The 16496-nt window shown below is 42.4% G+C and overlaps 2 protein-coding genes across 3 annotated transcripts in view; both read left to right on the forward strand.

Moving 5' to 3' along the window:
• Positions 1-1689: 1689 nt before the first annotated feature.
• LOC306935459 (histamine N-methyltransferase-like) lies at positions 1690-14085 on the forward strand. 2 transcript variants are annotated; one of them, XM_079518534.1, is made up of 7 exons: positions 1690-1830; positions 2760-2928; positions 4212-4264; positions 9142-9249; positions 10499-10629; positions 11245-11338; positions 11951-14085. In XM_079518534.1, the coding sequence occupies exons 2-7, from the start codon at positions 2792-2794 to the stop codon at positions 12310-12312; spliced, it is 885 nt and encodes a 294-aa protein (XP_079374660.1). In that variant the 5' UTR covers positions 1690-1830; positions 2760-2791; the 3' UTR covers positions 12313-14085. The 2 variants fall into 2 exon arrangements, with proteins under 2 accessions (XP_079374660.1, XP_079374661.1); XM_079518535.1 differs by lacking the exon at positions 1690-1830 and adding an exon at positions 3241-3301 and having other exon boundaries at positions 2818-2928.
• Positions 14086-16389: 2304 nt separating this feature from the next.
• LOC306935667 (histamine N-methyltransferase-like) overlaps positions 16390-16496 on the forward strand; it is a 36961-nt gene continuing 36854 nt past the window's right edge. Inside the window, exon 1 of the mRNA XM_079518806.1 lies at positions 16390-16494. Coding sequence (XP_079374932.1) covers positions 16492-16494 — 3 coding nt within the window. The 5' untranslated portion in view covers positions 16390-16491. The remainder of the gene's footprint in view (positions 16495-16496) is intronic.

Raw genomic sequence — 16496 nt, forward strand, 5'->3', positions numbered from 1 at the left:
CTATTTGACTGTTTTTCACTTTTAAATGGGTTCAAATTGGAGAATCTCCAGTGTTATATGGATACCTGGCTATCCAGAGAGGTAGTCACGGAGAGAGAGAGAGGTAGGGGTGGGATGAGGGGACCCGAGAGAGAAAGGGGGAGAGAGAAGGGTGAGAGCAGGGGCGGCAGGTTCCTATAACGGCAGTGGGTGCCCCCCGCCCCGCCTCCCTGCCGCAGCGGGGGAAAAAAACATTTTTTTGGTACTTTATAATTTACAGTTTGCTAATAAATACAGTGGTGCGCGCTTTCAGTTCACAACAATTAACGAACACATTCAATTGTTTCAGCATCTTGTTTCAACATTTCAGCATGATCAACAGTAAATAATTAAATTGTTTCAGCCATAAGCGGCGGGTGGATTTTACCTTTAGCTAGGTGGGACGACGACGACGCAGATTTATTTATTTCCCCCAGATGGTCTAACAATGTCATGATTTGACCAATTTATTACCAATCTCGTACACCATTGCTCACGAAAGCAAGATCCTTGACCCAATTACAGCCACTGCATCTTACCTTTTAAAGTAAAAGTAGTCTGAGGAAAAGGAACAGTTCTGTTCCCCGGACATTGTTTTGGGATATTTTGGCTGAGATGCAGCTCTGTTTGTCAAGTCTCAAGTCATGGCTCTTTACAGACGGGCCGACGGTACACAGACAGCAGCCTCTCCGCTGACTGTGTTAGTGTTGTGTTGCTGCAGGAGACGGAGTGTGAATGAACCGTGCGGTCACTGGAACAAAGCCACCGTATTAGCATTTGAATACCTGTTCTGTGAACACCGTAAAGGTGTGTGGCTGTGCCTACGTGACAAAATGACCAGGGGGAGGGGATCTTCAACTTAATCTCAGTGGGTGCTATTTGGCTTATTATTTTTTCAGTGGGCGCCCAAGCCCTCAGGCACTCCCAAAGTTGACGCCGCTGGGTGAGAGAAAGGGAGCACAAGACTGAAATGAAACTTCAATGTGTGTTTTTTTTGAGTGGTGCAACCACTCCCTTACGGAGCTATGTGTGTGGGTGGCTGCCTGGCTGGGTAGCTGGGTAGCTGGCTGGCTGGCTGGCTGGGAGCGTCTGAGCACGAAAACAGCATGGTTGTTTTTCCCCACCTGTGCGCAACCTAACACACACACAAACACACGTGCACAAATTAAATATTAAATGTATATATGATGATTTCGGGTGTGCCAGTACAGTACAGTACAGTACAGTGACAGTACAGTACAGTAGGGACCCCCACACGGTAACTCTGTCATTTCTCAACCGTTTCGGACACGGGCGGCTCGCCGGAACCGGGCCGGCACCCTGGGTGCATTCCTGTGGGTCTGGAACGCCCCCCCCCCCCTCCCACACACACACACACACACACACACACACACACACAAGGAGTTGCACCACTCACTTCACACGGGTGTGATTTTTTACTGTCTGTCTGTCTGTCTGTCTGTCTGTCTGTGTCATTGAACTACACAGAAGGTCTATCTGTCACTCTGTCTGTGTCATTGAACTACACAGAAGGTCTATCTGTCACTCTGTCTGTGTCATTGAACTACACAGAAGGTCTGTCTGTCTGTCTGTCTGTCTGTCAGACAGTCTACACTACAGCAGTTGATTGCCTGGCCATAGATCCCATCACCCCGCCCACTCTGTGTCACAGTGCGACTTCCCCTCTTGCTTCAGAAGTAGTGTTTATCTTACTGTTCTGTTCAACCATTCCTTTTCCGTCCGTGTGTGTCAGACTCAGAACACAACAACACTGTTCTAAAGCCGCTGCCTGCGTTCGTGACACTCTCCAAAGTAAGTCACATTATGACGTCGCTTAATGTATCCCGGGTGGTGTAAAAACAACAACAACAACACATGTTTGCAGCATTTGTTTAGCCTTACTGAATGTTTAATATGCTTATGCTACCTAAGTGCAGGCAGCACAGTGTCAGTCTGTCAACATTAGCAAGCAAGTGCAGCTTGCTTGTCACATTTTAGCTCCGCATTAGAGCTATTGCCCAGAGCTAGACCAGGGCTACGATTCCGTTCCAATTCCAATGTACATAGGCTAAAGGAAGGCTAAACATTATGAGAGCATGCTGGTCTATATGTAGCCCTGGATCATTGATTTAATCGATTCTGAGTCCTGACATTTGTTATGTGCATAGTGCATACGATAATAGTATCGACTCTAAATCGATGCTTAATTCCTACAGTCATTTCAAGACAGTCAGATACAGAAATGTCAGAATCGATAACATAATTCTATGACAGTCTTGATCCAAGGAACAAGGCTAGTCTATATCTAATAATGTAATGTATGAATGAATGACCTGAGAAAACCAGTCCTGTCAAACCTGCTCTGCAGTGGTTCGCAACTCCCCAACTGGGTCGTCGGCACCCAGGTGATTAGCATACTGTAGTGTGCACATTGTTTTCTCACTCAACACTAACAGTAAACAAATCAATTGTTAACATTATACAGTATAACTGTATACACTACAGGGCATCTGCAAATTTATAAATGTACAATTTAATGACTTTTAAGATCTTTTTAATATCAAATTTGACAAATAATATGTAAGGCACAATTTGTGAGGGCGTTGTGACCAGCAATTAAAGACCCATCTTTAATAATGAGCAATAACCATGATTCTCCATTCATTTCTTAAACGTGAATATCTCTGTATGCCTATTGCATGCACAGACTCCCTAAATAAATGTGTGGTTTCTGCTGTTAGAGGGTTCAGTGTGACAGACTGCAGCTGCCACCATGACATCTCCATTGAGGAGTCTGGTTGAAGATGACAGCCGATACCAGAAGGCCTTCCAGATGTTCCTGGACCGTTCCTCTGAGCATCAGTGCATGCAGGATTTCATCCATAACATTCTGCCCAGCATTTTAGCAAGGTAAACCCTTACCCTGTCCTACTCACAGTCTCACACAGGAGAATACTTTATTATTCATTAATGCAGGAGTCTTCAACAGGGGGTCCAGGTGGGACCCCTAGGGGATTTATTTTTTATTTTTTACATTAACCTCTTGAACCCTAGCATCCTAGAAGAACTTCAGCCAACAATTGCAGATTTATGAGCTTGTGGATCTGCTATTTTTGGAAAAGTGGTTTGGAGTAGAGGGACAAAAGAGCAGACCAAGTACAGAGTGAATCAGTGAAAGGTCAAGTTTACTAAGTATTGCTGTGGTTACATTTCTGAAAATAGACATCATCATGAATCCAACATGCTGCTGCAGTGATCATAGAGCCAAAGAGAGTCAAACCAGGTACAGGCTTTAGTTTAAACATACAATTGGTCCGACTGTCACTAGACCGACAACCTACCTCAAACCCTAACCTAACCGCAAGCACGGAGCAGTGGATGTTCGACCGCATGTCCGACCGTTGTTTCCGCGTGTCGGTCCGTTGGTGTGTCTAATCTGCGTGTGCATCCCGTCAAACAAGTCTATGATGCTACTGTATCTATGAAATCTATGAAAAAGTGCAACACAATTTTAAACAATACAATGTCCCTGCTTCATATCCCTCAGTTAAGGGGTCCTTGGCCTGAAAACGTTGAAGACCCCTGCATTAATGTATTAATTCATTTATTATATGAATGAAGTGGCACTTTATACTAGTTTGCTATTTCATACTGACTATATACACTGGTTTGTACACGCTACTTTATCTTAATGTGTAGATGTACAGTATGGTTTTGGACACACCTGACAACTACGATATTTTGTCGTTGCTGTTGAGCAGAAACCTCTTATCTCTGGTGCGCCCGCTGGCCTAGTGGTTCAGGCCAAGGGGGCAGGCAGGCTTTCCAACGTTGAAGCTCTAGGTCCTAGTGGTAGGACGAGGGACTACAGGCGGACCCGTGGATTCATGACCGGGAAACCCCGTGCAGCTGGGCTTTAACGTTGAGCGCTCGGTTGCCCTACGTCACTCAGGACCTCAAAGTTGAGGTCCTGGGAGGGACTTCCGGCAGTCTTCCGGGTGCTTCAAAACGCCACTGAGCAACTTCCACTGACATGAATAGCTGGGGGGGCGGAGCTTCGCGCTAGTTCAGTCTCTATTATATATATACTCTATGGTTCAGGCGCATGCCACGCTATTACACAATAGAATTTGATTTGGTGTCTGTCGTGGAAGGTGAATCTGTTCACAGCAATGTTCTCTTCTCCTCCATAGCGTTGGAGAAGGACAGCCGCATCTGAACGTCATTGGAGTTGGAAGTGGTGCAGGTAACGAGCATCAGGACGACACTATGAGCAGTACATTATCTCGTAGTTTTTTGTGACGCAGTAAAAGAGACAGAATGGCTTCTGTAGCGGACAGCTAAGGTGATCCGGCAGCAGTCACGTTTTGAATAATGGAGGCTGTGTTTGTGTGCTTGTGTGTAATTTATGGCCGTGTTGGAGTGTTGCATAATAACCTTTAACCCCGCTGAATGGCTACCATCATTTCCAAGGGTTTATATGCAACAGCTGCCAAGATAATCTTTAACCTCGGTTTGCCAGACAATGTCACCCGCCAAGGTGTAGTTGATCTTTGTTTTAGAGGTAGAGCTTATATAATTTATTTTCAAAGAAGCATCCCTTACTTAGCCCACGAGAGCTATTACCCTTTTAGTAATATCATATCCGAAGTTATCAGGGGTCCCATACCTGCGCTTTAATGACGCTAGTTCTTAAGTTCAGCAGTTGGCCTAGAGAGAGAATGGCGACTACATCTATTAGAGTCAGAGTAAACTCTCCCACAGGGTGTTTCTTTAGTTAAGTGGAAAAGTTTTTCCGCTCATGCACCTGTGCTTCCCAGATGTACTGGAATTATTTCACTACATTTACTTCACTCTAGGCTGTGGCCAGAGTAGTCTTGCGTAGCCAGAAGATCAGGGAGATTTCTGCCTGGGAAGATTTCTGTCAGTGGAAATCTGAATTCAATATGGGCTAAAACAGTGGACAAAAAAAATAAGATGCATCTGAATGGTTTCTGTCATTTCATTCATTGCATGAAGATGTCACAAGACGTACAGTATCAGTAGACCGAGATCTCCGATCCTCTGACTTCGCAAGACTATAGCCAGAGGGTCCAGGTGCTCTGTCAACTTGTAAGATTCAATACGGGCTTGCAGACAGGACACTGCGCAGCTTATGGCAAGTCATCCTGTGGCAAACATTATCATAAATGTATTTATTTAGCGAATACAAAGTCCTCTCCTTAAGCCAAGGACGTTCAGCACGTCCCACTGACAGGCGCTGCCCCAGCCAGTAGGAGTCCCTATACTAGTACAGTGACAAAGATCACTCTCCCCACCTGGCTGCCCTCCTCCAACTAGTTGTGTTTAACTTTGTAATAGAATAATAGACTCGCGGTGGACAGATACTTTACCCATGTGCCCACTGAAGCGCTTGAGCTTTCCAGCGAATGGAAAGACAGTTTTGGGCAATTATTGTATTAATCTGAATCTGAATAGTAAGTGTGAGGGTTGTGTGTTTATGTGCTAGCTGACAAATATTGCAAGTGGATATGTGAAAATATCATCATCTGAAGTTTTGGTTTATTCTTTTATGACTGTGAGTCAGTATTTCAAGCTCTTGCAACAGCTGCAAGAGGTTCATATATAGTAAATATCAGGGAGGCAAACAATTCTTTCCGGCAGATGTCATTTATTTTTATTTTTATTTTCATTACGTTGTCAATTGTCCTGTCATTTGCAGCTGGCAGGACCTTACATTACATCACTGCTTATGTTCTTGTTCACATACCATCTTTCACATACACATTTTGAGAGCAGCGGATATGCACATTTCTGACCGACTAATGTTATTTGATATGGTTTTAAAATTAGCCGGCCCTGTACTGTAGGTAATTTTATAAACAGTGTGTGGTGCAAGTTCACGTTTCACAAGGGTGAGGTCAAAGTTAAATGAATGGGAACTAGTTCAGGTTTATATTATATTTTCCCAATAGTTTGTTTTCTTTCTTTCTTTCTTTCTTTCTTTCTTTCTTTACATGCTTCAATATAACCTCATCCAAGACAAGAAAAACAATGTGATTATATGTTTGACCACTTCAAAAGTGAAAGAGTTAAGTAAAAGTATTGCATGGAAGATTATCCCTGTCTTCATCAGTGTGCTGCATGAATGAATAACAGACCTTTTTGAAAATGTCAGAGCACATTTTCAAAAAGGTCTGTTATTCAGACGTGAGGTTTCACAGGTTTGACTAAAACATGCGCGGTTGAGTAGAACAGTGAGCTGCAGTACACAATCATGTGACCTCAAGTGTAAGTCTGTCTCAAAACTAGAAAGTTGCTTTCCCTGGTCTCATATCGAGTACAGACTAGTACATTGTTCCCAATTCACATTTTAGGTATCGACTGACAGACGATAATAATAATAAACTTTATTTATAGAGCACCTTTCATGCAGCACAAAGTGCTTTACAAACAAGAATTGATTTAACTGTGAATTATTGTGCAATTGAAATGAGCCAGTGGAATGCAAAAAGCGTATGCGAACAGCGTGGCCCATTTCCAGCACTGATAATATGTAGCCAATGTTCGAAGTTGTGCAAGTTCATTGAACGTGTTTGGGGATGCCTGATTTAACCAGATCTGATCAGAGTCCAATGAATGACTTTAATTACTTTAACTTGAGATTTACAATGCTAGCACTTTTGACACACTGATGCAGTATATTATAGTACATTGTGGGTTGTATATTGAGATGGCAGGTATGTGACATTGAAAAGGACAAATCAAACATATGGGATACTTTATTAGAACAAAACCAAAAAAATCACTACAGCCTCAGTAATGAACCAGTGAAATTAGGGTATTTTATGATGCCTCTCATTGCATTGACAGCTGCAGTACACCGGACCTGAAGTGGGGTCTCATTTGGGGGCGTGAAATGTGTAGTCCCTGTGTGTCTCTATGTGCAAGCTAGTCCTCTAGTCAAGCTTGGTCATCAACCCCTAATTGCTCCTGATGTGCTGGTTGTTGCCTTGCATGGTTTCCACCGCCATCGGTGTATAAATGTGCGTGTGAATGGGTGAATGTAATGCACAATCTATGTAAAGCGCCTTGGATAAAGGCGCTATATAAATGCACCATTTACCATTTTAGGTCTTTAAATGTAGGCAATTCCTCACTAATGTGCATTCGACACCTGTGATGTGATAAAGCTGATTCTGATTCAGAATCCCCAATGTCCTGTATGTATAGGATACCGATATTCTAAAAACGTTTTGAGGAAAAGTATGTTGCTATATAGCTAAAGAATAAAGGTGTATAGATCCACACTCGTATAGCTGCCAATGCCAATATTTAACCGTGATAGAATTGTATATATATATATATATATATATATATATATATATATCTCTCAGCATTGTCATGGGGGGTGTTTTTTTCAGCCCGTAACCCCCAAAATAATCATATTTGAACTGGCAAACTTAAGAAAATCAAAAAAAAATCTAGTGCTAGTTACTTTGTAGATTTTAATTATTAGTACAAAGCATACATTAATGCATGGTTTAACATGTCTGTCTGTCTGTCTGTCTGTCTGTCTGTCTGAAAAGTACAAACAAGAATTGAATAAATCAATTAATTACCAGCTGTATTATTATTTGCGGGGGTCCGCGCAGTAGTTTAGGCAGGAACCAAAATTCTCTAAGGCAGAACTATTGTGTTCTGAGTTGTACGTTTCCGCCCGGACATATTTGCGGTTTTTGATTGGTAATGTTATTAGACAATAAGGTGCAGACAGTACAGGGTACAGTAAAGCATATTTGGTCCAAAAGGACAGCACCGAAGAAAGACCTTGTGGTCTTGTTTCCATTCGGGTCCCATGCATTCACTCACAATAACAATAATAACAACAATTTTAATATCTCAAAAACCATTGTGCACATACCGGTACATCAGCCAATGAGAAAACCAGCTTGACTAGAGGACTAGCTTGCACATAGAGACACCGTCACTACACCTTAGCGCAAATCGGTCTTAAGCTGCGCACTTCTTAAGCTGTGCGCAGCTTAAATTCTGAGTTTTCAGACAGCTGGTGGATGGAAAAGAAGCTCCACCTCCGCGGACTTTTTGGGCGGAGGAGAGCGTTTCCGGGAATCTGGCCGTCGCGCAAGTATTCCGCGGAGGTGGAGCTTAATTTCCATCCACCAGCTGTCTAAAAACTCAAGCTTTAAGCTGCTCGCAGCCGAGAACGTGCGCAGCTCTTTCGACCGTGTGGCAGCACCTAGACACACAGGGACTACACATTTCACGCCCCCAAATGAGACCCCACTTCAGGTCCGGTGTACTGCAGCTGTCAATGCAATGAGAGGCATCATAAAATACCCTAATTTCACTGGTTCATTACTGAGGCTGTAGCGATTTTTTTTGTTTTGTTCTAATAAAGTATCCCATATGTTTGATTTGTCCTTTTCAATGTCACATACCTGCCATCTCAATATACAACCCACAATGTACTATAATATACTGCATCAGTGTGTCAAAAGTGCTAGCATTGTAAATCTCAAGTTAAAGTAATTAAAGTCACTAATTGGACTCTGATCAGATCTGGTTAAATCAGGCATCCCCAAACACGTTCAATGAACTTGCACAACTTCTAACATTGGCTACATATTATCAGTGCTGGAAATGGGCCACGCTGTTCGCATACGCTTTTTGCATTCCACTGGCTCATTTCAATTGCACAATAATTCACAGTTAGGCCCATGTTTCCGCCCAAAACCATAACCAGTGTTGCAATTCACAGCAATGGGCATTGATACCTGCCCAGATTTCAGTGGAATATTCCCAGTGAATTCTGGGAATTTCCAGCACTGGAATACTCTATTGGACATATATTATCCTTTTCTTTTAAAATACATACTGCTGCTCGTTTTCAGAATCGGAGAATTTGTGGAAAGTGATGCACTTTTGCAACAGTCATTCTTGCACAGTGGTTTCTGCCCATTTGACTATCTGTCCTTTTTATTGATTGAATACAAATAGGATTTCCCATTCATGTCAGCAGATAACAGGAGTTGACTTTGGGTATAGCTTTAATGATAAACTTTCCAGAGGTAACTGGAATAACTGTGCTGCTACCTATAGGTGATATCGACCTTGAGATGATGTCTCAGCTCTGTCAGAAGCACCCTGGGGTGACGGTGGATAACGAGGTGGTGGAGCCCAGCAGCCAGCAGTTGCACAACTACAGAGGTACCACACAGCCTACCGTATACCTCTGGTACCCAGCCCAGAGGCATGGCGAACGCTGATGCATATCTTTCAAAGACAGAAAGATCTATACATACACAGTGCATACAGACAGTTTCAAGTTTTCAACATTTTGTTACGATTCAGACTCTGCTTAAAATGTATTTAATTAAAATGTGTTGTGGAGTTTTCTACACAAAGCACAGTGATAATGCAATGGAGGTTTTGGGAGTGTTTTTTATTATTATTATTTTTTTAAATAAAATACTTAAATAATACAATTAATACAACTAAAAAACAATAAAACAAAGTGAACGTATGAAAGTCTGAAATATCCCTTTAACATAGGTCTATTGAGACCCTTTGCTATGACACTCACAATGTAGCCCTGCTGCATACTATGAATAGTCCTTGAGATGCTTCTACTACTTGTGCCTAACTGAATTAATTCAATATAATTAGGAAAGGCACACAGCTGTCCATGTCAGGTCTCACAGTTAATGGTGTATGTCTGTGCCTGTGTGCCATGACAACAATCTGGTAAAGGTCAGGATATAAGAACATTTCTGCTGCACTGAAAGTGGCCAAGTGCACGGCAGCCTCCATGATTAGAATCACCAACAGTCTTCCTGGATCTGCATGCCCAGCCAAACTGAGTTGTCAGGGATGAAGGGCCCCACAGTTAGTGTCGAAGTGTCCTTGAACAAGACTCTGAACCCCTAATTGCTCCTGATGTGCTGGTTGTTGCCTTGCATGGTTTCCGCCGCCATCGGTGTATGAATGTGTGTGTGAATGGGTGAATGTAATGCACAATCTATGTAAAGCGCCTTGGATAAAGGCGCTATATAAATGCACCATTTACCATTTTAGGTCTTTAAATGTAGGCCATTCCTCACTAATGTGCATTCGACACCTGTGATGTGATAAAGCTGATTCTGATTCAGAATCCCCAATGTCGTGTATGTATAGGATACCGATATTCTAAAAACACCTTCTAAATCCTAACCTAAGTTTGAGGAAAAGTATGTTGCTATATAGCTAAAGAATAAAGGTGTATAGATCCAATCTAGTGCTAGTTACTTTGTAGATTTTAATTATTAGTACAAAGCATACATTAATGCATGGTTTAACATGTGTGTCTGTCTGTCTGTCTGTCTGTCTGTCTGTCTGTCTGTCTGTCTGTCTGTCTGTCTGTCTGTCTGTCTGTCTGTCTGTCTGTCTGTATGATTGTCTGCGTGTGTGTGTGTCATAGTAAAAGTGTCCCAGAAACAGGACTTGGATCACATCAAGTTCACCTGGAATAAGATGACGGCCGCCGAATTTGAGGAACACTGGAAAGCCAAACCGATGACCAAGAAGGCAGATTTCATTCACATGATTCAGGTTGGTGCTGATGACCCTCACATTGACATATTTGTGTATAGCCCTTACTGTATTCTTGCCATAGTTAGGACATATTCATTTGGCAACGTTGTTGAAAGTTGTACTTAATTTTGTACATCTTGTGTACAGGTACATAAGACTAAGAGTATGTTACATGTGCATATAATCTTGGTATATTCAATTGTATACACCAACAGCATGTTACAGTCTAGAGCCAGACCAATCTAGATTTTTTTAGTACAATGACGATTCCGATTTTGGAAAGTCCTAGCCCTCCGATGTATGGATGCTTTGACTGATATTTTATCAAAAGAAGGGCAAAGTCTTTGATTACAGTTTTTCAAAAATAATGTGTTGTGTTGATCTTGTATCTTTGAACATTTGAAAGATTTGCCTATGATGACATCGTTGAAGGTGGATATAAACCGGGACACGTCATCGGATGCTTACTGTAACTGCTGATACGAATGTCGTCATGAAAGTTGATGGCTGATAAAGCGGCCGGACCTACAGTAGCTAACAATGAATCCCATTTAGAGTATCTTGTGCCTTTCATAGGATTGTAATTAGCTGTCGACTCAATCCATTACTCATTATCTGTGATGGAATCCACAGATGCTGTATTACGTCAAGGATCCTTCAGCTACCGTCAGCTTCTTCAGGAGCCTGCTCAACAGAAATGGGAAACTTCTCATTATTCTTGTTTCCGGTAAGTGGGCTTGAACTTTCAAACAAGATTTCTGCCTTTTGCATTATTATTTTGTTTAATGCAAGAGCAATGTGTTCTGTTTCTATGCTCTTACATTAATAATAGTAATAATAATAATATAACTTTTATTAAAAAGTACTTTTCTGAGTACTTTTTTTTACTGCTGGTGTCGAAGGGAGTATAATTCTTACCTTCAGTGGAGGAATTGATTGAGGATTGATTGAAATGTCTCTGTTGTACTTTCTACAGGAATCGCAGCTTGAGCCAGTGCTGTTTACACGCGAGACTGACACCTTTTTAATCTTTTAGATGTATTTTTGCTTCAATAACAGCGACACAGATGGAAAATTCCTTTGAACAGCCCTCCTGTCAATTCTTCTCCACAAAACGCAAACATGTATTTTCAGAATAAACACTAACTTCCGGTCCTGGGACCGCCTGCGGATCCCATTCGGTCTGCTCTTGAACGCAAAAAAGACTGTCTGCATGGCTTTTTGTGTTTGTGTTTTTTACTGAATGGGTTCCCAGGTTGCCGAGTTACATAACCCATAAGGGGTCTATTTGGACACCCTTGTTTTCCCTGGAACGTTAAACGTCTAAACCTGTTTTCAGGGGAGAGCGGGTGGGGAAATCTGTGGAGGACCTACAGAAGCCAGCTGTGCAACAAGGAGATCAGCCAGTGTGTGACCATGGGTGACATCAAAAGCTTCCTGGACTCCAAGGAAGTGGGCTACCAGAGCTACGAGCTGCTGTCTCAAATGGACATCACAGAGTGCTTCACCCCGGGCGACCAGCAGGGGGAGCTGCTGCTCGACTTTCTGACCGAGGTGCTGGACTTCAGCCAGGCAGCCTCGCCAGAACTGAAGGCCGGCGTCTTGGACATGCTGCGCCACCCGGACTGCAGCTCGGAGTCCGGCGGCAAGGTGATGTTCAACAACAACCTAACGGCGCTCGTTGTTGATCCTTTGCCTTAAAACAGTGGTTTTCAACCGTTTTCATGTCGAGGTCCGTCAAGACCGTCGGATAAGATTGTTTGTGTCCACAATTCCATCCATGCTGAATTGATGTTGGTACCATAGGAGAGAGAACTGAACGTTTGAACGTTGATCAAAATAACAACTCTTCTACATTCTCTAATTGGGTTCACTTTTTGTGAATTAAGTAATGCAGAACAATAATTTAACTGAAATTATTTTTGTAACATTTTTGCCAAATGTTTGCTCCCAGAATAAGGATGCCTGGGTTCCAATACATCATTGTGGACAGTGAATACATTTTGCAGATGGAGGTGCTAATTGCATTTTTCCATAAAAAGTGTCACCTTCTAATTATATATCGAATTTGCTGAAAGTAAAAAATGTGTTTGCTTTTTCCTGAATTACCATGAAGCTTGATTCGGCCTCCCACTCTGTCTGCCAGTGCTTGTCTGTTGTGAATACAGGTATCTGGTAGGTGGGGCTGGGAGGCCATCAGCTCTGATCTGGAGCAGAAGCGCCTGAGCCAAAGATTGTTAAAGGAGCATTCAGTGATTTGGGTGATTTGGAAAACCCCCCGCTCCGCCCGTTAACAAGATGTGCACATGCACGCACTACAGTGCCGAGACACAAGACAGACCAACAGCACACACACCAAGGCCTGCCCCCGCTCGATCATGATTGGCGGAAGGCCCCTCTCTATCCTGATTGGATGAAGGCTGGGCCACCTAAGGTTTTTTGACCCCCAGGGGTTAACTGGGGACAGGGAGGAACTTCTTATATGGTCAGCACACTCTATAGTAGGGAAGATTATCACAACAAAACAAAAAAATAAGTGATATTTGAATAAGTGAAATCACTTATATATTTTACCTAGAGGCGAAATGGACTACAAATCCTAATGGTCTCCTTACCTAAGTAGACATGGTTTGCTCCTCCCCTGACAGATACATTTAAATTATAGTGTCATCCATCAGACTGCAGATGGACAGAGAGACTCTTCCGGACTCCTCTCAAATATTGCGAGAGTTTGTTGCTGGGATAAAGAAAGGTCGATAACAAAGTAGATTTTCTCCTATTTCCATCCATCCATCTTCAACCGATTATCCGTAGTCGGGTCGCGGGGGCAACAGCTCCCAGAGAGACTTCCCTCTCCAGAGCAACATTAGTGACTTCCTCCTGGGGGATCCGGAGACGTTCCAAGGCCAGTGAGTCGATGTGTTTCCTCCAACTGCACCTTGGTCTGCCCCGGGGTCTTCTCCCAGTGGGACGTGCCTCGAGGACCTCCCTAGTGAGACGCCTGAGAGGCATCCTAACCAGATGCCCGAACCACCAGGTCGCTTACATCATGAAATGTAAGCGACCTAGTCATCAATGGAGCGAGCTACTGTAGTCATCAATGGGAGTCCCACCCCATGCTGCCTAAGCCAGTCTGACCCCATACTCTGAAACGCCACCGAAGCCAATGGGAGTTTGACCCATACTCTGAAACGCTGCCAGCCAATCGCGTAGTAGCGACTAGCGACCTAGTCATGATTGCCTGCTTCCTAAGCTACAGTATGACACACAAACCGCTGATTTCACCCAACACCCATATGCACACACCTCAGCGGAGCGCGGCTAATGGTATGAGCTAACTAGAGAGCAGGAAAGATACACAACGGAGACAGCGTTTGTTTCACCTGACAAATATGACTATGTAATATAATATGACTATGTAATATTTCTTGTTTCCTCATAAAAAGATGCCATTGCCTGGATCTGTATCTCAAGTGGTCAAATAAATATTTGATTAAGGAATATATGCCTTTTGTATTCTTTGTGTATATAAGCAAAATGTAGATTTCTTTTATGTTAGACATTGAGAGAAATTTAGATTATCAGATTTATTTATTTTTTTAACACTGCTTATCAACTAACTGGTTGATCGATAAGGTTATCGAAACGTATCTATTAATGAATTAATCGATAATTCCCATCCCTAATTTAGAGTATAGGATGTATTTTGGGAATGATTTTGTAAAGATTGACTGGAGATGATGTCACTTTTTTGTTATGCTGATTGGTTGAAGGGGTTGTCTGGACCCTGCTAATGCATGGTTGGCTCTAGGAGTACAGTGTTGTACTCCTAGAGCCAACCATGCATTAGCATGGTCCAGACTCTTCCGCACGTTAACCAGGCTATGAAAATCCCAGGAGTGGATCATATAATTCATAAAATCATATAATTGGCAGATCTAAAGGTCAGAGGTCCTTTGATGAATGACTGTGAGCTTCAGTTCTTGATCGTTTCCCATGACCCTCTGCCCGTTTTTCCTACCGGAATCTTCCCCAGTGAGGGGCTGGGAAGGAGCGGGCAGGCACAGTCGGCGCACACAGAAGTCAAGGCATGCCATGGCTGTGTAGTTGAAGCACAACAGACTTGTTTGCTTATGAGAAACAACAAAAATAAAAACTGTTGGATATTGGTGAAAAATGTAGGTTAATGTATATCAGGGGTGCCCACACATTTATGACGTGAGATCTACTTTCAAAATGACCAGCTCAACAAGATCTACCCACTGAAAAAATAAGTGTACCATTGCTGAAAATAGTTTAAATATATAATGTACTTGGGGGGGCTTTGGAATAGGGAGGGGGGAGAAATTATGACAGTATTTAACTTAAAACGCCCAATGCATTCTCAATGGCAATAGCACAAACTTTGCCATGCTACTAGTCCTACATACTTACACCTAGAAACCCCATTCAAACCTATTTAGGTTCATCTTACGGTGGACATGTTTGCCTGAAAAGAAATCTTTGAAATGTTTCATAGTTTTAGAAATATAGTGCTTTCAAATTTGAGAAATTCACAATGGGGCTCAATGGCAGATATTGGCACGTCAAAAAAGCACTTTCACCTAGAAACTCCATTCACACTTTTTATAATTCAGCTTACTGTGGAGACACATGCTGGAACGTTTTACTTTGAAATGATTTGTAGTTTCGGAGTTATTTAACTTAAACGCCCAATGCATTCTCAATGGCAATAGCACAAACTTTGGCATGCTACTAGTCCTACATCAGGGGTGCCCACACATTTATGACGTGAGATCTACTTTCAAAATGATCAGCTCAACAAGATCTACCCACTGAAAAAACAAGTGTACCATTGCTGAAAATAGTTTAAATATATAATGTACCTGGGGGGGCTTTGGAATAGGGAGGGGGGAGAAATTATGACAGGCAGTTTCTGCTGTCAAAATATGTCCCCCCCGTATTTAACTTGCATTCTCAATGGCAATAGCAGCTCTATGGCACGTCAAAACATTACTTTCACCTAGAAACTCTATTCACACTTTTTATAATTCAGCTTACTGTGGAGACACATGCTGGAACTTTTTACTTTGAAATGATTTGTAGTTTTGTAGTTATTTAACTTAAACGCTCAATGCATTCTCAATGACAATAGCACAAACTTTGGCATGCTACTAGTCCTACATACTTACACCTAGAAACCCCATTCAAACCTATTTAGGTTCATCTTACGGTGGACATGTTTGCCTGAAAAGAAATCTTTGAAATGTTTCATAGTTTTAGAAATATAGTGCTTTCAGATTTGAGAAATGTATAATGGGGCTCAATGGCATCTTACGGTGGACATGTTTGCCTGAAAAGAAATATTTGAAATGTTTCATAGTTTTAGAAATATATAGTGCAAGGACACTTCGACACCAACTCTGGGGGAGCCCGGGTTCGAACTGGCAACCTTGCAGTTACCATCCAGCCACTCTACCCCCTGAGCCACCGCCGCCCTGTTTTGGTTTGGTTTTACTATAGTTTATGACAGAATGGAGAGAGAAATTCATTGACAAAATACATTTGGAATTTGTCACCCATCCTACACACGGTACACCCTATAGTATAATAAAATAAGTATGTAAGAAAACAGCTACTCCAGAATTCTCCTTTAATGATTAAAAACATTGGGCCTGCCACATCAGTGGCAAAATAAAATAAAAAAGTCCCCAAATAATAACATATTTTTCCTTCATCCTTTCACTGAGCCCGGTTGCACTTTCCAGTGCTACCTGATGCAGTGGAGTCAAGTGCCCTGGCCCCTCCCACCTCGTTAATCTTCCAGCTGCATGCTTTGCAAGAGACAACTTGAGGCAGACATGCAGGCACTCGGCAAGCATGGT

Source organism: Electrona antarctica (genome assembly GCF_951216825.1).
Source record: "Electrona antarctica genome assembly, chromosome: 13".
In the NCBI taxonomy this organism is placed as follows: Eukaryota; Metazoa; Chordata; class Actinopteri; order Myctophiformes; family Myctophidae; genus Electrona; species Electrona antarctica.

What these genes read in the sequence shown, in the direction of transcription:
- LOC306935459 (XM_079518534.1), top strand. Translation starts at nt 2,792, where the DNA reads ATGACATCTCCATTGAGGAGTCTGGTTGAAGATGACAGCCGATACCAG. An exon ending in ATTTCATTCACATGATTCAG is followed by an intron (nt 10,630 to 11,244) that starts GTTGGTGCTGAT and finishes TGGAATCCACAG; the next exon opens with ATGCTGTATTACGTCAAGGA. An exon ending in TCTCATTATTCTTGTTTCCG is followed by an intron (nt 11,339 to 11,950) that starts GTAAGTGGGCTT and finishes ACCTGTTTTCAG; the next exon opens with GGGAGAGCGGGTGGGGAAAT.